This window comes from Chelmon rostratus, chromosome 15 (genome assembly GCF_017976325.1).
Source record: "Chelmon rostratus isolate fCheRos1 chromosome 15, fCheRos1.pri, whole genome shotgun sequence".
NCBI lineage: Eukaryota > Metazoa > Chordata > Actinopteri > Chaetodontiformes > Chaetodontidae > Chelmon > Chelmon rostratus.
The window spans coordinates 13,180,891-13,199,524 of NC_055672.1; the positions used below are offsets into that span (position 1 = coordinate 13,180,891).

At 42.0% G+C, this 18,634-nt stretch overlaps 5 protein-coding genes across 7 annotated transcripts in view; 3 read left to right on the forward strand and 2 right to left on the reverse strand.

The window, feature by feature from the left end:
* Positions 1-3,007, forward strand: part of asap2a (ArfGAP with SH3 domain, ankyrin repeat and PH domain 2a) — a 59,832-nt gene extending 56,825 nt beyond the window's left edge. For both annotated transcript variants that reach the window (XM_041953261.1, XM_041953263.1), the window contains exon 28: positions 1,198-3,007. In XM_041953261.1, the coding sequence (XP_041809195.1) occupies positions 1,198-1,272 (75 nt within the window). In that variant the 3' untranslated portion in view covers positions 1,273-3,007. The remainder of the gene's footprint in view (positions 1-1,197) is intronic.
* A 375-nt stretch (positions 3,008-3,382) lies between these two features.
* itgb1bp1 (integrin beta 1 binding protein 1) lies at positions 3,383-7,407 on the reverse strand. 2 transcript variants are annotated; one of them, XM_041954011.1, is made up of 7 exons: positions 7,293-7,407; positions 6,094-6,208; positions 5,920-5,998; positions 5,710-5,840; positions 5,536-5,628; positions 4,667-4,816; positions 3,383-4,555 (listed from the first exon to the last, which is right to left on the reverse strand). In XM_041954011.1, the coding sequence occupies exons 2-7, from the start codon at positions 6,163-6,165 to the stop codon at positions 4,484-4,486; spliced, it is 597 nt and encodes a 198-aa protein (XP_041809945.1). In that variant the 5' UTR covers positions 6,166-6,208; positions 7,293-7,407; the 3' UTR covers positions 3,383-4,483. The 2 variants fall into 2 exon arrangements, with proteins under 2 accessions (XP_041809945.1, XP_041809943.1); XM_041954009.1 differs by having other exon boundaries at positions 7,172-7,393.
* A 327-nt stretch (positions 7,408-7,734) lies between these two features.
* On the forward strand, positions 7,735-13,161 carry LOC121618613 (cleavage and polyadenylation specificity factor subunit 3). The gene is made up of 18 exons (XM_041954137.1): positions 7,735-7,861; positions 7,985-8,048; positions 8,304-8,401; positions 8,538-8,666; positions 8,741-8,918; positions 9,020-9,109; positions 9,199-9,349; positions 9,760-9,935; positions 10,012-10,170; positions 10,263-10,409; positions 10,492-10,644; positions 10,830-10,938; positions 11,475-11,573; positions 11,745-11,839; positions 11,979-12,066; positions 12,185-12,251; positions 12,413-12,509; positions 12,585-13,161. Exons 1-18 carry the CDS (start codon positions 7,791-7,793, stop codon positions 12,684-12,686), a joined length of 2,073 nt encoding a protein of 690 aa, XP_041810071.1. The 5' UTR covers positions 7,735-7,790; the 3' UTR covers positions 12,687-13,161.
* Positions 13,162-13,438: 277 nt separating this feature from the next.
* LOC121618754 lies at positions 13,439-15,341 on the reverse strand. The gene has a single exon (XM_041954336.1). The coding sequence runs from the start codon at positions 15,339-15,341 to the stop codon at positions 14,310-14,312; it is 1,032 nt and encodes a 343-aa protein (XP_041810270.1). The 3' UTR covers positions 13,439-14,309.
* A 1,090-nt stretch (positions 15,342-16,431) lies between these two features.
* On the forward strand, positions 16,432-18,609 carry iah1 (isoamyl acetate hydrolyzing esterase 1 (putative)). The gene is made up of 6 exons (XM_041954121.1): positions 16,432-16,524; positions 16,660-16,712; positions 16,881-17,032; positions 17,331-17,492; positions 17,603-17,724; positions 18,233-18,609. Exons 1-6 carry the CDS (start codon positions 16,435-16,437, stop codon positions 18,407-18,409), a joined length of 756 nt encoding a protein of 251 aa, XP_041810055.1. The 5' UTR covers positions 16,432-16,434; the 3' UTR covers positions 18,410-18,609.
* Positions 18,610-18,634: the final 25 nt, after the last annotated feature.

Consider the following 18,634-nt stretch of genomic DNA (forward strand, 5'->3'; position numbering starts at 1 on the left):
TAATTGAGTATATGTAAATGGTCGTTTTGTCAATTTATATTTTACACAGTTGTTTAATTTAAATAGAGGTTGTACAAAAAGTGTTTATAACTTAAGTTTTAACTATCAGTGTCAACATATTGCTCATTATTCTTGTCTAAACCTGCAGAAAACATGTAATAGCTTTTCATTTTCAGGTATAGAGGACGTTTAAAATCACTTAAATGGACATAATAAGTACTGTCTTCTTTATCAGCCAAGGTAATATAATGTGGGAATGTCATTTTAAATCTCTTCACGGTGTTCATTGTGACTTAGCCTCTGTTAGTCCGCCCTGTGTGCTCCGTTAGGTGGTGTTCAGTAGGTCTGGCTGTTGGGACCGATTCAACTGAATTCTTATTAAGAAAATTGCGATTCAGCTCGATTTGATTGTTGAAGATTAACTTTCATCAGATAAAAAAAACCTGCAAAAATGCAAAAGCAATTTTTAGAGTTTATCCTGAAAACTTTTAAAGATGTTTTTTGATTTTCAGCCCACAAATATGCAGCTATTCTAAACCTTCAGACTAACGAAAGGGAACACATCATTCATCCTGAACTGTACCAATTATTTTAAGCAACGACAGACTACACATAATATTTAGTGCAATTAGGGCTGCAACTAATGATTATTTTAATTATCAATTGATCTGCCAATTATTTTCACGATTAATCGAGAAGTCTATAAAATGTGAGCTTGTGAGAAATGCTCATCACCAACAGTCCAAAACCCAAAGACTCTTAATTTACTGTAATAAATTATAAAGAAAAGCAGTAAATTCTTAGATTCAAGATTTCAGAATCATCAGATGTTTTACTTTTTGCTTGAAAAATGACGATAAATCATTTATCAAAATAGTTGCCAATTGATTATCTTTCTATCAACGAATCGATTAATCGACAAATTGTTGCAGCTCTGTTGCAAATGTACACATATTCACTGAGAAAAGGCAGATTTTGATGTGATTTTAAGAATCAATATTGAATCTTTCAATAGCAATAATGTTTTTTTAAAGCCCAGCCCTTGTGTTTAGTGGTGTTGTCGTGTTGTGTCTGTGCTCCAGGTGATTTGTTGAAAGCAGTCAGATGAGTTAGTGTTCCAGTGAAACAACGCAGCTTTGAGTTGTGGCTGCCTCCTGTCATCCTCTGACCCCGCCGCTCTGTCTTCCCCCTTCACAGCTGGGCCACATCGAAGGCGATCCGATGAGGCGGGGAGCCTTCCCGGTCACGTTCGTACACTTCATCGCCGACTGAACAGTTCCTCTCTGGGTCTCAGGAAGCGTCACGGGACGCGGCGTGCCCCTTTCACCCGCCTGTGTCTGCCAGCCAGCAAAACCTCCACCATCATCCCCCGCGTTTGTCGTCGACATCGTCACTGGCCTCATCAGCAAGCTTGTTATAGCGTCACAGCTGTATCATCACCTCGGCTGCAGATGTGTGTGGGCGTCATCATGCCCAGGCTTTGGCCAGAAAGTCTGGGCGTCGCTCCTCGTGAGGACTGTATGTGGTTTTAATGCTTGCTGTTAATGTTTCTGAAAAAGACTCTTTAAGATTAAAAAAAAAAACGATGATTGTAGTGAACAACCTCTCGCAATAAAATGCACTTTCCTTGTCTTTATCCTTGTTACAACTGAGACGACATGTGACATAATGAAGGTTATATGTACAGTATTCATTTCATCCGTTTTCTGCTCAGCTGCATTGTACAGGCAGTCCTGAAACAGTACAGAGAAGACAAAAGCAATGTATTTTATCTTACTAACAACTGTAAATGTGAACATAGTCAACACGCGCGCATTCCACCTCTGTTCATGAGCCGTTTTAAATGCCTCCTGCATGGAGGTTTTTCTAATGGTGCTAAAATAAACCTGGAATATGCTAGAAGCTGCACCCCAGGGAGCGCTCCCCTGTTCCCGTTTCAAAGACGAGACTGCCGTGGAAGGGGGTGAATGTAAAAATAGCCTCCAACTCATCACACCTGCGAGAAACACACTTTCTCAAAGGTGTGTGGAGTGAAAGAGCTGCAGAGGAGTTCCACGTCAGCCACCTTCTGCGAATGCTTCTCCACACAAAGAGTACACGCTGCCTGTACTAGTTCATAGATGATTTTTGTACAGCGACACTCTTAGTTCTTCCTCCTCTGCTGTTTTAAGTCAAACGATGAGGCCGACTGGAGCTGCAGCAGCCAGTAATTACCTTTATGCTGAGTCTGACACGTCAGGCAGTCGTTGCCTGTCATCTGCCTGACTGGGGGGATAGGAAGTGTTTGTGTGCGTGTCTCGTCTGCACAGAATAAGCTGAGAAGGGAAACTGAAGTAAGAGGATATAAAGAAAAAAGCGTGGGAATGTCATGAGGCAGCTCCGTGACTTTTGTTGCTTCCTCTGGCCTTTGAGGGGCTGATTTTTGAGCTCTCTCATCTTTCTGTGTACAACCAGACATAAAGAGAAAGGAATATTCTTCCTACAGCTTAATACTCTCATATCTGGGGTCCTATAATGTAGAGAGATGAGTTTATCTAATAGTGTTATCAAAGAGATATAAAATATTCAATTTAATTAACTTCATTTTGGTTGCAGAGCAACTTTCTGTCTGTTCATAATGTTGATATTTAGGCATTAAACCTGAAGCCAGAGCCTTCCATGCATTTGTCACTGACCAGAGGAGAAGCATGTGAATCTTAGCTGATCCGCTCTCTTCATTGTGTTTAATATGAACTCACTGGAACAGGAAGATTTAATAATCTATTCGTGTAAATAGATTTGGTTTTGTTTTGTTGATATTTAAATGTTAAAAAAAAAGAAGTTAACCTGGGCAGTAAATGTCTTTTAATGCGCTGTGGTGATGAGCAGTTACAGATATGACCTCAGCTGGACGTGTGTGTGTGTGTGTGTGTGTGTGACTGGGAAAATAAACTTCATTCATTCTCATTAACCGTCTGTGGATCACTGCATCGACTCTTAACTCTATTGTACAAGTAAACGGAAAAATAAAAACTGGAATAATAAAATATAGAACACTTCAAGGCTTTGGTCTGTTTCTTAAGGTATGAAGGAATTTATGCTCCATTTGTGCAAATATTAATACTTACTTTTACTAAATTATTGCTGGTAGCACATTTGTTTGATTATTTGAGTCATTTGGTGTGATTCTTGTACAAGTCAGATGATGTATTATGAGCTCCCTCTAGTGGTGAATATTTCCGCACGTCAGCATCCAAGTGTCAGAATGCACTGCAGTGTTAAAACATGCAAGGTGCTCTGTTGTAGAGAAAAAAAATGCCTTAAGAACTTTGCAGCAACACATAATTAAGACCAAAAAAATGCAAAAGAGACTCAAAAGTAAAGATGAGACTGGAAGAAAAAGAAGAAATTACCCTTTAATCAGTAAAATGGTCAAAAAACACAAGCCTTCCACTTCTTTATCGCAGCAGATCAAATTCTTTCATTTCCTCTCTGTCACACGCTGAAAAGGAGGACAGGAAGTGGCCTATTCTAATGTACAAGGTGAAGTCAAGTTCGTACCACGACTGTAAACACGTTCATACTCTTCAGACAGCCTATTAGGATTTATGTGGTTTCAGCAAGTACGATGGATTTAATACATTTAAAACTCCTGCATAAAAATGAGACTCAGAAAACACATCAAGCTTTCAGTACCAAGAAACCTGCAACATAAAGAAATATAAAACAAAAAAAAAATCATAAGTCAGTAAAAATGAGTAAATTACACAAGTTAAGACAAAATACAGGATGTGGGCCACTGTTAAAACATTTCGTATGACGTACCTTCAAGTCAAAACGTGACCACTACTGTACCAATACTGTTTGTCTCAGAAAAACACAAAAAATGCACACAGAGAGGATACTTAAACTTAAAAAGGGATCTGAGTGGTTTCCACGTGAAGAGAATCAAACTGCGTGCATGTCCTCAGATCTGCGTACTGCGAGGTTTCTACTCTGATGAATGTCTCCTGTGAATCGCCGAACCCTGACGCAGCTGGGCAGAGACACACAACACTGTGTACCACAATTTACATGAAAAGTGATTCATTTACGTGACATTGCTGAAAGCTGTGCGCTGTATTCCAATGAGTTTTTAAAAAATGCAACCATTTCCCTTTTTTTCGACACGTTGACTTTACGTGACAGGTACAGGAACACGTGAGGTAAAGGAAACAAATTCCAAGGAAATGATTCAGACAAATTCACAGTAGTTCTGTCTCAACTGGTGATACCATCAATACAAAGGCCTGAATCATGTTTTCCTGCAAACTAACTTGGAAAACACGCAGGATTTGTCCTCCAGTTAATCTCTGTCAACTAAATTGGAGGAGAAAAAAAAAGGGAAATGACTGCAATTTTTTGGCAGTCACGATGCAGCCATGGTTTTCTCCTGATTCACTGTTTTTGCAGTTGTTTCTTTTCTCTTTTAGACAGATCTCAGCACCCGCCCGCTCCTCTGGCCTCAGGACTTGTCTGATGTCAGAGCGCAGTCAAAAGAGGCCGACAGAACCTTGCAGATGGACTGAGCCTGCTCCTGTTCAGACAGATGATGGGAAAAAAAGCATTTATTGACAGGGCAGATAGATGAGCTCAGACAGGTGATACAGATCTTTTTAATAAATGCAGCAAACTGATTCACACTCACCGAGCTGCTGCACTGGTACACCCAGATGCTGCACTCCTCTTGCTTTGCATCGGTGGTTTTGAGAGCCAGGAGGTTCTTCCCCGCACCCAGGCCGTCATCGTAACACAGCATACGCACTATCAGGTACAGAGGGTGGCGATGCAGCACATCCTGGCCAGAGGTACAATTAAAAGCACTTCATTACTGTTGCATGAGATCGAGCATACGCTTTTTAATTTGGTAACCCTTTTTATTAAGGTACACATATTCAACATTAACTAGCTGCTTATTAGCATGCATATTAGTAGCATAATGGCTCTTAATTAGTCATCATAAAGCACTTATTTATCCCTTATTCTGCATGACCACAGTCTGCAACTGTTAGGCCATTAACTAAGTTTTCCCTCAATAACCTCCTAATTACTGCTTGTACATGAATTATGATCTTAATAACCATAACCCCCAGAATAAGGCTTTAATAAGTGTTTTATCATGAATAATAAAGAGCCAATATGCTATTAATAAGCATCCTAATAAGCAACAAGTTCCTGTTGAATATGTGCACCTTGATAAAAAGCATTCATTCATTTGTATTATATGTTTAAGAAAGACAGTTTTATCGGGTACATCTGCAGCGCTGCACCAGAGCTTCACTCCGAAATTCAGCTCACACCCCATCACTTCAAATAAAATGGGTCATGTGGAGGCAACATGAGGGGAACTGCTGAAACATTTGAGTCAGCAGCTTTTGTGCAGAACCGTATCGAAAATATAAATTGATGCTGGATTCATGAGCATGCTGTTCGACTGCACTGATGACCCAGTGATACCAGACACGTCTAATCAATGACCCTTCAATCTGAAGGACAGTACATCACTGCTGCACTCACACACTGGTCCAGTGAGGCCACTTTGACTCCGTACTTAGACACTCCCAGAATCATCTCTTCGTCTCCAGGCACGAAGGGCAGCTTTCCATCTTGCTGTGAAAAGGAGCAGCACATTTACAGCATCTTCTCTACGATAGCGTGCATGAATGATGCAATATCTCTCCGTCTTCTCACCTGAGCTGCATCAATGTAGTTGATGAGGTCCAGAGGCTCCTGGAGGGTCTTGCTCATGTCAAACTGCAACTTCTCAATGGCTCCCACATACTTCACCCGGAACTCGGCGCACGTTTCAGACGTGCTGTTACCTACGGAGGACATACATCGAATAGTCAGTCCCGAAAGAAAAGGGGAGGGATGGAAGGCAAAGAGGAAAGAGAGACCGACCTGAGCTCTTGGTGGAGTCTGTGTCAAGGCTGGCGACGGTGCTGGACCTGGAGAGCCCTCCCAAACTGGAGTCCACAGACTACACAGAGCCACAAACACAAGAGGGCGTCAGCTGAATCCAACAAAGGAGAGAGTGGCTCTGTTGCAACATTCATAACTTGTGTGTTGCTGTACTTTGCTTTTGGTGCTGATCTCACTGCTTTGCGAGCTGCTGCTGCTGTGGCGCTTCTTGACTTTCCGGAACATCGTTCACCATGACGGCCACGTCCAGCCCTCCAGCCTCAGCACCCTTCATCATCAAGGATCACAGCGTTCAACACATGCCTGTCTGCTCAAGTCTCAATACAGATGAGGAACTGAATGTAGATCACAGGGTGGGCTAAATTCTGAATAATGGATAAATAATGGTGCACAGGCCTTCATCTATCCTGTGCATGATTCAGCTGTTACAGTGGCAGCTGCATGGCCATTCACATTAGAAGAGTGTTGGTTAAGTTGTAATTATCCAGGAAGTCTCATTAAGATCAAGATCTGTTTTGCAAGGGAGACTTGAAAACAAACACAAGACAATTCAATTGCTCAAAGCAGTCATCACAAACAGAAAAAACTAATTTAAACAACCACAAAATACTAATTAAACATCAGCATGCCTGCTTTGCGGATATAAAGTATAAATTGACTACAACACCAAAAACTAATTCCCGTTTCACTTTCTATTCACCATACTTTACATAGCATACAAATGGTAAAAGATGCATTAATGATTCGGCCTTTTGAATTGCTATGACCATCGCTGTGCCTCTCCATTCTGCTAATATTCAACAGTGTAGTAAACACTGTGGTGCTTATAGTATTGAGTGCATGCTGAGACTGTCAGCGGTATTGATTCAGTTTGAGGGAAGTAGTAAGTGCAGATGAAGTCACTCAGAGGCAGCAGTTAAACCGGACACCAGTTTATCTGCTGCACCTGCTGCTGTAACAGTATCTCCCACCTCCATCAAGTCGGAGCAGATTATGACTGCGGGTCTGGAGTCGGAGGCTGTGTCTGCACTGGGGTGAGGTTGAGGGGTATAAAAAAAATTACAACGGAGCCCCCACGACAGATTATCCACCAGACAAGGGGATCAACAGGTTACGTTTGACTGGACCTCACCATTTATCTAGCTAACCCACACGCGGGGCTGAACGAAAAAAACTCTTTAGCTATATTCCTACAGCCTAAAACAAAAACAAATGTTAGGATGAAACTCACCCTACTCCACCTTAAATGTCCCCCACCGCATGTATTTTCACACTCAAGTTGAAACCCGAAGACTTTCAGAGCGGGCCGGCAAACACAAACGCAGTGTATTAAATAAAGTTAGCGTACACACCCGTTTGTACCGTAAACGCCTCAGTGTACCGCGTAGACTTAATTTCCATCAAAGAAGCTTTCTGTTTACCTACAGTTTGACTCTTTAGCTTCCCTATGAGTTTCACAGCCTACACCCAACACCGCTTAAAGGGGACGCAGCGAACTGCTAAAACATCTCTCTCAGTTGAATGTCGAGCCAAAAGGCCTGTGGATAATATATATTGTTAAGTGTGTACAGAGCTTATATTTTGTTACATGTCTATACGTATGTTTGCCGTGTCTCTTCAAACATTTAACTAGGTATTTTATTTTTTTCGCGAATTCGCAATGGTAAAATCTGACCAACGTCTGCCTCGGAACTTTCGTCAGCGCTTTTCTTTCCCATCGGCGGTATTTTGACACAACACCGGAAGTGTGACGTTTGGAGAAGCCGCCCCCTCTCATTCATTCAGCACTGTGCAGTAAGGCCGGATTTATTTATTCTATTTTAAAATTTAGCCGCAAAATTTTAACACACATGGCTTCAAAGCGCAAAGTAGAGGTGATTGTGCCCGCAGAGGAAAGCGACCAGCTCCTAATTCGTCCTCTGTGAGTTCGTTTATGTTTTATATGAATAAAGGTTTTGAGTGACCGCTTTAATATTGAATCATAATAACAATAAACAAATGTATGTAACGTTAGCTTGAATGCTATTTTCTCATGTAACTACAGCGGTGCTGGTCAGGAAGTTGGGAGGTCATGCATCATCCTGGAGTTCAAAGGAAGGAAAATTATGGTAAATATTTTTGTCTTGACTCTATGATAGTATTCAGTTGTAACTATAACTAACCCAATCACTTATCAATTAACTTATACAGTACAGCATGCAGTTCCATGTTCTCAGTTTGTGCAGGCTGTTATATCCAGGCTGTTGTTATTGTTTAATATTTTTTAAATTATTCCATTGTTATTTTATTGAGTTCTGTGTTGAGTATTGATTCTGGGTGGATTATCCTGGGTGAAATAAATCAAGTAAGTTTGCGTGTGGCAGCTGGACTGTGGTATCCACCCTGGCTTGGAGGGAATGGATGCGCTCCCCTACATAGACTTGATCGACCCAGCCGAGATAGATTTACTGCTCATCAGCCAGTGAGTCTTCCCTTCTTTTTATGAGTTTATTGGTAATTTCTTTACCAAGGCATGTTATTCTGCTTGTATACTATTTTGATTATATTCTAAAACATAATTATGGATATGTCATGTGATGTACGTCATATGTCACCAGTTTCCACTTGGATCACTGTGGAGCTCTGCCCTGGTTTCTCCAGAAGACCAGCTTTAAAGGCAGGACCTTCATGACCCACGCCACCAAAGCCATCTACCGCTGGCTACTGTCAGACTACGTCAAAGTCAGGTAGAAGCACGAGCACTCATCTTCATGTAACACTCTTCCAAATTAATAATAATTTTGTCTTGGTTTTATTGCAGCAATATTTCTGCAGATGACATGCTGTACACTGAGACTGACCTGGAGGAGAGCATGGATAAGATTGAGACCATCAACTTCCATGAGGTCAAGGAAGTGGCTGGAATCAAGTTCTGGTGCTACCACGCTGGTCATGTGCTGGGGGCTGCCATGTTCATGATAGAAATAGCTGGAGTCAAGGTAACAACTGTTTTTTTATGCAGAACATTTTTGTCCTGGCGATGAACACAAATTAAGGTCACTTAACAAGTCCATCATCTGTCTCCTTTTCCCCTCCGAAGCTGCTGTACACAGGAGACTTCTCCCGACAAGAAGACAGGCATCTGATGGCAGCTGAGATCCCAAGTGTCAAACCTGACATCTTAATCATAGTACACCAAATACTAATTCATGTCCGATGCTACTTTTAATGGCTCTTTGGGTGATCACAACATGATAAATGCTGTTGCTCTTTCTGCAGGAGTCCACCTACGGCACACACATCCATGAAAAGAGGGAGGAGCGCGAAGCTCGGTTCTGTAACACAGTCCATGACATAGTCAACAGGGAAGGCCGCTGTTTAATCCCTGTGTTCGCCTTGGGACGAGCCCAGGAACTGCTGCTCATCCTGGGTGAGAGGTCATGCGTAGAACTGAATAAATGATCAGAATATTGTCCAAATCACAATATGGCCGATATGCAATGTTTTGATAAAATGTGTCACAACATGGGTTTAAGTATTGTGGTGCTAGAGAGACGCCCCGGCCTACAAATCATATTATTACCATTCCCACTTAACATCATGACTCATATCACAATCACTGTATCCGTCAAAATAATGGCTGTATGAGGTTTTGGGTTTTTCTGTATATCGTTCATCTCCCTAAAAGGTATTTTAACCTAATCCATCAACAGTGTGAGCTTCTGTGCTTTATCATGAAATACTTAGTATTTGAATTGTGTTACCCTCCTTCAGTTTTGCATCTGTCTTCTGTTATGTTTCAATCCAAGGAGTCTGTGAGATTGTGTTTCTCTCCTGTAGATGAGTACTGGCAGAACCACCCAGAGCTCCACGACATCCCCATCTACTACGCCTCATCCCTGGCCAAGAAGTGCATGGCCGTGTACCAGACCTACGTCAACGCCATGAACGACAAGATCCGGAAAGCCATCAATATCAACAACCCTTTTGTCTTCAAGCACATCAGCAACCTCAAGGTGGAGAGGGCTACAGATACAGATAACCAGACTGCTGCTGCTGAATGTCCCTAACCGTGGTGTCGCTTCTTTCCAGAGCATGGATCACTTTGATGACATCGGCCCCAGTGTGGTGATGGCGTCTCCGGGTATGATGCAGAGCGGGCTCTCCAGAGAGCTCTTTGAGAGCTGGTGCACTGATAAGAGGAACGGTGTCATCATTGCTGGATACTGCGTAGAGGGCACACTGGCAAAGGTGAGACGACAGCAGGAAGTGTTATTTTGGGTTAATAATAAGCAGATGCATCCAGTCTGTTGGATAACGGCGTGTTTGTGTGCTTCCTGCAGCACATCATGTCAGAGCCAGAGGAGATTACCACCATGTCAGGACAGAAGCTGCAGCTAAAGATGTCTGTGGACTACATCTCCTTCTCTGCCCACACTGACTACCAGCAGACCAGCGAGTTCATCAGGGCTCTCAAACCCCCACATGTGGTAGGGAAATTGTCAGTGGTCTGTACCTTCTATGAACTGTAAATGAAAATCCTCGACCCACCCTTCTGCACGTTATCTTCAGATCCTGGTCCACGGGGAGCAGAATGAGATGGCCCGTCTGAAGGCTGCACTGATAAGGGAGTATGAGGATAATGACCAGGTTCACATCGAAGTCCACAACCCTCGCAACACAGAGGCCGTCACCCTCAACTTCAGAGGAGAGAAACTGGCCAAGGTCAACAAACTGTTGTCTGTCCCTGCCCTTTTTTATTACATTTTATGGTCTGAAGTCACTTTGGATCTGTCTTAACAGTTCTAAATCATGACGATTGCATGTGTTGGATGACCCTGCGCCAGTGTTAGAAAGGTTAAACACAATGAGTCCACTCTGGAGTTACTGAACGCCACTCCTCCTCTCAGGTGATGGGATCTCTGGCTGATAAGAAGTGTGTTCAGGGCCAGAGGGTTTCAGGCATACTGGTGAAAAAGAACTTCAACTACCACATACTCAATCCCTCTGACCTTTCTAGTGAGTATTTTTTCCTCAAACTGCTCAGAGAGATGTATGTTAACCACTTGTTCTCTTGCTCCAGGACATTTCAGAACAACGACTCCAAAAAAGTTGGGACATTTGCATCATTTGCAAACAGACTGTGTTCACTGACTACAGTTTTACAAAGTGTTCCCGAATCCATGCAATAACATCCTTTATACAGTCATGTGTTCACAAAGTGGTGAACCTCCCTCCATCCTTGTTTGTGAACGACTGAGCCTTTCCAGGATGCTCCTTTCGTACCCAATCATGATACTATCACCTGTTACCAATCACCCTGTTTATATTTAAGATATCTTCTTTGTACTGTTTTAAAATTGAGTATATGTCAAAAAGGATTAGTAAGTTATCTCATCGGTTTATTCATGTTTTACATAGCGTCCCGTCTTTTTTGGAGTCGAGGTTGTACAACAGTCTGCCTACTCAGTGGAGCACACTGCTGTCCCTTCATCTTTTAACATTTGACAAAAGAGCGCGGCATCATGAAGTGACTTGATGTGTTTGTTCTGCAGCCTACACAGAGCTGGCCATGAGCACAGTAAAACAGTCCCAGGCCATCCCCTTCACCGGACCTTACTCACTGCTCGTCTGCCATCTGAGGAACCTCACCGGTAAGACTGCTTACGTGTGCAGTTGCCGATCTCTTCACTGTTTGGTGTGTATACATGGAAACTTTTCAAAATATATTCTTGGTTTTGGTCTATTTGCACACGGACGTTTTCACTTTGGCTGATTTGGAGTTTACACCATACTTACTGTGAAGACCTCTTCTCATGTCTCAGGTGATGTGGAAGAGCTGGATGGAACCGAGAAGAACACTTTGAAGATCTTCAAACACATCACGCTGATCCACGAGGCTGGCATGGTGCTGCTGGAGGTGAGCGGTCAGGGCGGGTCAGCCAGCTGTGGTCCAGATGCAAGACAGCAGGACTTTGCTTTGTTCAGACGTTGCTCTGTTTTTATGTCCTGTGCTATCTCTTCACCCAGCCGCCCTTTCTCTTTATCTCCTCTTTCAGTGGGTAGCTAACCCTCTCAACGACATGTATGCTGATGCTGTTACCACTGTAGTGCTGGAAGTTCAGTCAAACCCGAAAGCTCAGAAAGGTTGGTGCGGCAAGCACATATGTATGTTTTTTATCCAGATCTGCGGTATTGAATGCTTTATTTATTGCCACAGAGTTTGTTCTTTTCTCACATGATTTATTTTGTGTTATATCAACAGTCATGGAGACCCAGAATGCCATTATGGACATGGACGTCTTCCAAACCAGACTAGGAGTCATGTTGCAGTGAGTGACACACCAGCTAGCTAATCTATACTAATTTGCTTAAATCATTGTATGCATGGATCAGTGTGTTCATCTGCTGTGATATACTCTGATGTCACCAGAAATAACAGTTCCTCAGGTGATCTTCAGTTATAACAGCTCGGCTCTCTGTTTGTCTTAAGGGACATGTTTGGAGAGGAATGTGCGGATTTCAGTGATGGTAAAAACATCTCTGTGACAGTAGATGGGAAGACGGTTCATATTTGCTTGGAAACGAGGGTGAGAAGCAGAACAGAGCATTATCTTTTTTTTTTCTCTCACCATTCTCACTGACTTCCTCTCCCTCCCGATCAGTCGGTGTGCTACGAGGACGAAGGAACAGAGGACGACTCCCTGAGAGAGATGGTGGAGGTGGCGGTGCAGCGGCTCTATGATGCCCTCAACCCAGTCATCTGAGAGCAGAGACAGGCCTGCGGGTCTGCAGACATGTTCGCAACCAGACCATTTCTACGAGTTCAAAAAGTGTTGGAAGATAACCAGTAGCTTGTGCGTGTGTGTGCTAAAAACTGGATATCACGTATTCCCAAGAACCACAGTGACTGATCTATCTGACAGATTGGTCCGACGTCCGAATTTCTACACTTCGGGGATATACACTGTGTCTGGTTTGGTGTAACTGATCACCTCAATAACCAATACTAGTCCCACTTTGTGACTGCAACTTGGAAAGACTTGATTGGCCTTTTACCAATGACTTTTTCATTAAGCAAATGTTATGATCTGTGACCCCAGAGCTACCATGTAAGAACATAAAACAAATAAGTTGTGCAGATATAGATTTTTGTTTTCCGTTATTCAAGCACTTTTAATTCTATTTAAGAAGTTGACTGTATTTGTGTAGATGCACTGTAGGTTTTATTTGACCTGAGTTTGCTACTAATGCGCACTGATGACAGTTTTGTTTACTTCTGTGACGTGAACTGTGAATTTCTTTGTGAACTAAATGTTTGTGTTCATTATATAATGTTTGGAAAAAAGACTTGTGCGTCTTGACTCACTGAGCAATTCAACCATGTTGGTCAGTTAATTCATCAGCTTGTGTCAGAAACGTTTGTTAAATGAGGGTTTCAGTTAATCAACAGTGGTGCTGTTAACGAACAAAGGAGCAAAGAAAAGCATGCATTTGTTTCACTGTGCCCTAACAGGCACTGCTCATAAGTCATTTATTGGTTCAATATCAGGACAATACAGCCATTGATTTTAACAATAAATGTCATTCAAGGCACATTCTTTAACTTTAACCACCTGAGCACAGACCTACAGTTCCTGTAGTGCCCCTGTGTACTGGGCTCTCAAGAAACGACTGATACACACATCCTTTACTTCCTTATATTGTGACAAATGTTTTATACAGAGCAATACATTAAATGAACTAAAACTCACTTCACCGTTGAAAATAAAGACATCTGATGGACAGATGACTTTATAAAAACTAAAGGAGTGAAGCTGTGACACCACAGCTTACAGAACAGTAATTACTGTGCTAATTAATCAATACTTTCTGGGCCCTGACTCATTCAAATTATTTTGTCATTTTTAAACAATTTCATTGTGTTCTAGTGTGGCTGCCACATTTAACATTTGTAGTAGTTTGACTACTTTTGTTAAAAGCAACAAAGAAGAAGAATTCCTCACAGTGAAGCACTGAAAAAGAAAAAAAAAGCTGATTTGGTGAGAAAAGATAACCCTGCTGCTGGGTATCACATGTGTGACTCAACAGTCAATGAATACTGCGCTGAATGAGAAGTACTGCACAGAGTTGCATGATTGCAGACTGAAGAACTGAAACATATGCACATGTATGTACATGTACTACAGTTTAACCTTACGAGCAGCTTTTTGAAAGTCGCACTATTGCACAGTGTTACATTGAACACAAGTAATAAATAGAGAGCTCAGAGGTCAGGTCAAGACAGTCTTCGACAGCCATGTGAGCAGTGTTTTTTGTAGTGTGAAAGGTCGTGACGATGCACAACACATTTCCATTAAGATGCTCAGAATTCCTCCTCAGTGCATCCTTCATCTGCCTTTCATGCTGATGACTATTACAAAGGCCACCCCGATCATCACCCCAACTCCTATCTCCACTATCCCGACCAGCTTATCCCCCCTCGCCTGCTTCTGGTTCTTCAGCATCTCCTCTTTGCGCAACCTGGCGTCCTTCTCTCTCTGCAGCTGCTCGCCGTAGTGGGCCTTGAAAAACTTGTCGAAATCAAAGATGCCTCCTCGGCCCTCTGTGCCCATCACAGACCGTCGGCTCTCGGATTGCCGTTTGGCGGTGCTCCCTGTGGTGTCCTTACCAGAGGGTCTGGTTGTTGCGACGAGGTCTGACGGACTCAGCAGGCCCCGGTCATACTTCCTCCTCAGTGACTTGTTGCCCAGCACGGTGTAGGCCTCGCTGATCTCAGAGAAGCGGACAGTGGCCTCCTCGCTGCCGGCGTTTCTGTCCGGGTGGTACATGAAGGACTGCTTGTAATAGGCTGTTTTTACTTGGGCTTGAGTGGCGGTGGGCGACACCTCCAGGATGTCATAATAACCTGTTTTGGTTTTGTAAAGGGGCTCGGGTCGGGTTTCGTAGCCGCTGTAGGCTCTGATAAACACAAACTGTCCATGTCCCCAACACAAACACCGACTACCGAGGCTCTGTAGTCGATGAGCAGACCTCCGAAACTTGACATAACTTCGGTACCGAAGAAGATTTCTTCCTCTACTTTGAACCGGGGTCTTGGTAGGAAATGAACACTCTTTGATACGTCCAAGATGGTAACATTCAGCGACATCTCCATTCCCACAAACACTACCAAACAGTGATGTTAATGTTAACCTTGTGCAACTGTCCTGTGAGGCTCCAACAGTCACTCCGTCCGCTGCATTTTCGGCTCCACACAGTTCGCCATTTCGGATATCACCCAACAGAAACCCCGCCGACAGAGACGAAGCTTTTACTGCACTTTCACCTTGCTTGTTCTGACTTTTCAGGAGGTAACGGTTACTTGTTTTGTGTGCAAAGTTATAGGCTCCCCTTTCGATTCGTTGCCTGACCGCTGCCATGTTTTCAGGGAGGAGAAGAAGAAAAGTGATTTCCGTGATGCTGAGGGAGGCTCGTCTTAGTGCAGCGCCCCCCAATGGTGGTTATGAAAAAGCCAAATCAAGATTGCTTGATGGAAATATTTCTGCCTATGATGTGCTGCTATCTTGAATAACCACTTACAAAAAAGTGTTATGCAGATATATTTTGTTTGAGAATTTGTAATTGCAATTGTAATTTTTAACATTAATTAATGTTAAATGATTAATTTTACAGAATCTATTACCAATAATCTTACAAACAGACGAAATGTCATGGCAACACTTTTACACATTTAGAGGTATTTATTTTCTACTGATTTCTGAGGTATTTTCCGTTTCCAAAAAACTTCTTTTCAAAAAAAGTAATTTGATACTAATTGTAGGAAAAATATACAAATAGTTTTATTCAATGTAATTACTGCCATAGCAGGTCAGCTGAATTTGCAAAAATGTGAAATTTCATACAATTCAACATACATACAGTTGGTAGTTTATTACACATAACTAAAGCCAATGCAGTAAAACAGTCCTGCAATAAATCAGACTTTCATGAAGGTTTTAATCAAGGGTATTGAGTCAACTTTCTGCTAATTTCCGAGGCTGTGGTCTTTGGTGCTGCTGAACGGTATTGCATTATACAGAAAGGTATTTCTCTTATTTAGTCTACCCTCATTGAATTTTGGCTTTAATGGGAAAAAAATATGCAATAGTTACCCAGATTTTGGCTTTGTCCATCGCATATCTGTTAATATCGTAAGCCATAATTTGACTTAATAGTTTTCGACCCAGTATCTGATCATTTTGATTATCATGAGTATGTATTTATTTTATTTTTTGCTTTTGTAATTCCAAACTTTTTTATGTTTTTCTTTCCCGGCGAAAATGGGCTTTCGAAAACATAATTAAACATGCATTTTTTTGCATTTCATAATTCTATCTGTCTAGCAATAATATATTTTGCTAAACGTCTTAACTTGTAAAATAACAATAATAATAATTATTATTCATAATGTCTAGACTTTTATTATGAAGTTTGGTAACACGCACCCTTCCCTAAAACCGGAAGTTCCGGTTTATGCAGCGCAGCCGGTTTCCACTCAAGATGTCCAAGTTCAGTACAGTGATTTGGCCTAAAGTGATTTTATTTGGGGACTCCATCACACAAGTTAGTAACGCATAGAAATCGATTTTAAAGACTTTAAAAGATAATATTGCATGTTGCCTACTACTCTTGTCAGTTAGCCTTAGCTGCTAGCTTGCTTAGTTTGGAATTAACAAAACAGTGTTGTTTTGTTCTCAGTATTCATTTCAAGGCAGTGGTTGGGGTGCAGAAATTGCCAACAAACTAGCGAGGTAAGTAGTTCCCATATATTGGTTGTTGTTTTGTTGTAGCCAACAAATAAGTGCTCAACTAATTTCCCATTTCTCACCTCAGATGTTAGTAACAGACTGGTTTTATGTCAGCAACCAGATTTTGTGTCTTTGACTAATATCTGAACCTGACATGTGTTTTACCTTCAGAAAATGTGATGTTGTAAACAGAGGACTGTCGGGCTACAACACCAGATGGGCCAAGATCATTCTTCCTCGGCTCATCAACAGCCACAACTCAGCAGAAAACAACATAGCTGCGGTCACTGTCTTCTTTGGAGCCAACGACTGTACACTGGAAGGTACAAGTTCACTAACAGAACCTACAATGACAATTTAGGAAGTTTATTAAATATAAATATTTTGCTGCAAACTCTCTGTTTCTGGTCTCAGAAGCATAGATCTCTCTGTATACCTTAAAAGAATAGATCTGTTCTAATGTCCTTGCTTTATTTGGCTTGGAGACGCAAGTTTTTTACAAATAATTTTCCATATACCTACAGTATACGTATGTATAGGAATATTGTCAATAATAATTAATCATTGTTTACTAAAGTTTCTGTATGGTTTTTGCCCCTTTTGGCTGTTCCTGTCGTGCAGATAAAAACGCCCAACAGCATGTCCCTGTGCAGGAGTATTCAGATAACCTGAAGCAGATCACCAGGCTTCTGGCTTCAGCTGGAGTGTCAGCAGACAGAGTGATCTTCATCACCCCTCCACCTGTTCATGAGGCAGCCTGGGAGAAGGAGTGCATTTTGAAAGGTAGCGCTCAGTCACAGTTTCTCCTCTATGCGTTCTTATATCATCACACAGACCATTTTTAGGCTGCAGGCCTACAAAGGTCACAAGTGCTTCTTCACGTCTTTTTCCAGGACATCCTCTCAATCGCCACAACTCTGCAGCGGGGCAGTATGCCCAGGCGTGTGTGCAGGCTGCCGCTCAGTGTGGTACAGACGTCCTGGACCTCTGGACTCTCATGCAGAAAGATGGACAGGTGAGTAATGCTCGTCATTGTCACAGCTGAGGTCACTGTAACATGAAATTCTCACACATCACAGGGGATAACACTTCTTTTGATATTTCAAAATAATATCCCAGAGTTTTCCTGGAATGAACTATGGAATTAATATCAGGAAAAGTAGTGCTAACTTTCATTTAATTCATTCCAGTTGTTAATGCTAATTGTTGGGTAACCTAGAGATTCTTTAAAGTCAGTGCACAGCAGGTCACCTGAATATGAAAAAAACATGAACTTCGCTTTACTTTATGGATAAATTATTATCTAATAATTTGCAGATTTTGTAATTTTGTACTAATTGTAGGGAAAATAAAAGAAGAAATACAGATATTAATTTGTAGTGAATTCCTTATTGGAAATATTTTTCTCTGTTCATGTTTAACCGTATGCCTGCCTGTAGACAAACGGGCAGTGCAGAAACAGTTCAATTCACCACTTGACAAAACACTTTGTGTTGTTTCCTGTTTTGTCCTTTGCTCCACAGGACTACACAGTCTACCTGTGTGACGGGCTGCATCTCTCAGAGAAAGGAAACCAGTTTGTGGCTCAGCACCTGTGGGGGCTGCTGGAGAGTCGTGTGGCCGACCTGCCCTTCATGCTGCCCTACTGGGCGGACATCGACGCCAAGAGCCCTGAGAGCAGCCTCCTCTGTGACCAGTGAAAGGGACTAAAGGGCTGGATAATCTGCCAAGAACAAAACACTCACCAGCTGTGTTGCACTTGTAAATTCCCTGGTAAACCGAGAGCCTGACACTGGACTTCATTCCTGCTAAGACACAATGAAGCAGCTGTGATTTGTATGAATCAGATGTGAGACCATGTATCAATGTTTAAAATGCACAATAAAGATTTTTATTTTGAGATGTGTGTAGGTAATACAAGCAAG

What these genes read in the sequence shown, in the direction of transcription:
- itgb1bp1 (XM_041954011.1), bottom strand. Translation starts at nt 6,165, where the DNA reads ATGTTCCGGAAAGTCAAGAAGCGCCACAGCAGCAGCAGCTCGCAAAGC. An exon ending in AGACTCCACCAAGAGCTCAG is followed by an intron (nt 5,841 to 5,919) that starts GTCGGTCTCTCT and finishes TGTCCTCCGTAG; the next exon opens with GTAACAGCACGTCTGAAACG. An exon ending in TGTACCAGTGCAGCAGCTCG is followed by an intron (nt 4,556 to 4,666) that starts GTGAGTGTGAAT and finishes CTGTCTGAACAG; the next exon opens with GAGCAGGCTCAGTCCATCTG.
- LOC121618613 (XM_041954137.1), top strand. Translation starts at nt 7,791, where the DNA reads ATGGCTTCAAAGCGCAAAGTAGAGGTGATTGTGCCCGCAGAGGAAAGC. An exon ending in TCAAAGGAAGGAAAATTATG is followed by an intron (nt 8,049 to 8,303) that starts GTAAATATTTTT and finishes TGCGTGTGGCAG; the next exon opens with CTGGACTGTGGTATCCACCC. An exon ending in CTGGCATGGTGCTGCTGGAG is followed by an intron (nt 11,840 to 11,978) that starts GTGAGCGGTCAG and finishes CTCCTCTTTCAG; the next exon opens with TGGGTAGCTAACCCTCTCAA.
- LOC121618754 (XM_041954336.1), bottom strand. Translation starts at nt 15,341, where the DNA reads ATGGCAGCGGTCAGGCAACGAATCGAAAGGGGAGCCTATAACTTTGCA.
- iah1 (XM_041954121.1), top strand. Translation starts at nt 16,435, where the DNA reads ATGCAGCGCAGCCGGTTTCCACTCAAGATGTCCAAGTTCAGTACAGTG. An exon ending in ATTGCCAACAAACTAGCGAG is followed by an intron (nt 16,713 to 16,880) that starts GTAAGTAGTTCC and finishes TTTTACCTTCAG; the next exon opens with AAAATGTGATGTTGTAAACA. An exon ending in CAACGACTGTACACTGGAAG is followed by an intron (nt 17,033 to 17,330) that starts GTACAAGTTCAC and finishes CCTGTCGTGCAG; the next exon opens with ATAAAAACGCCCAACAGCAT.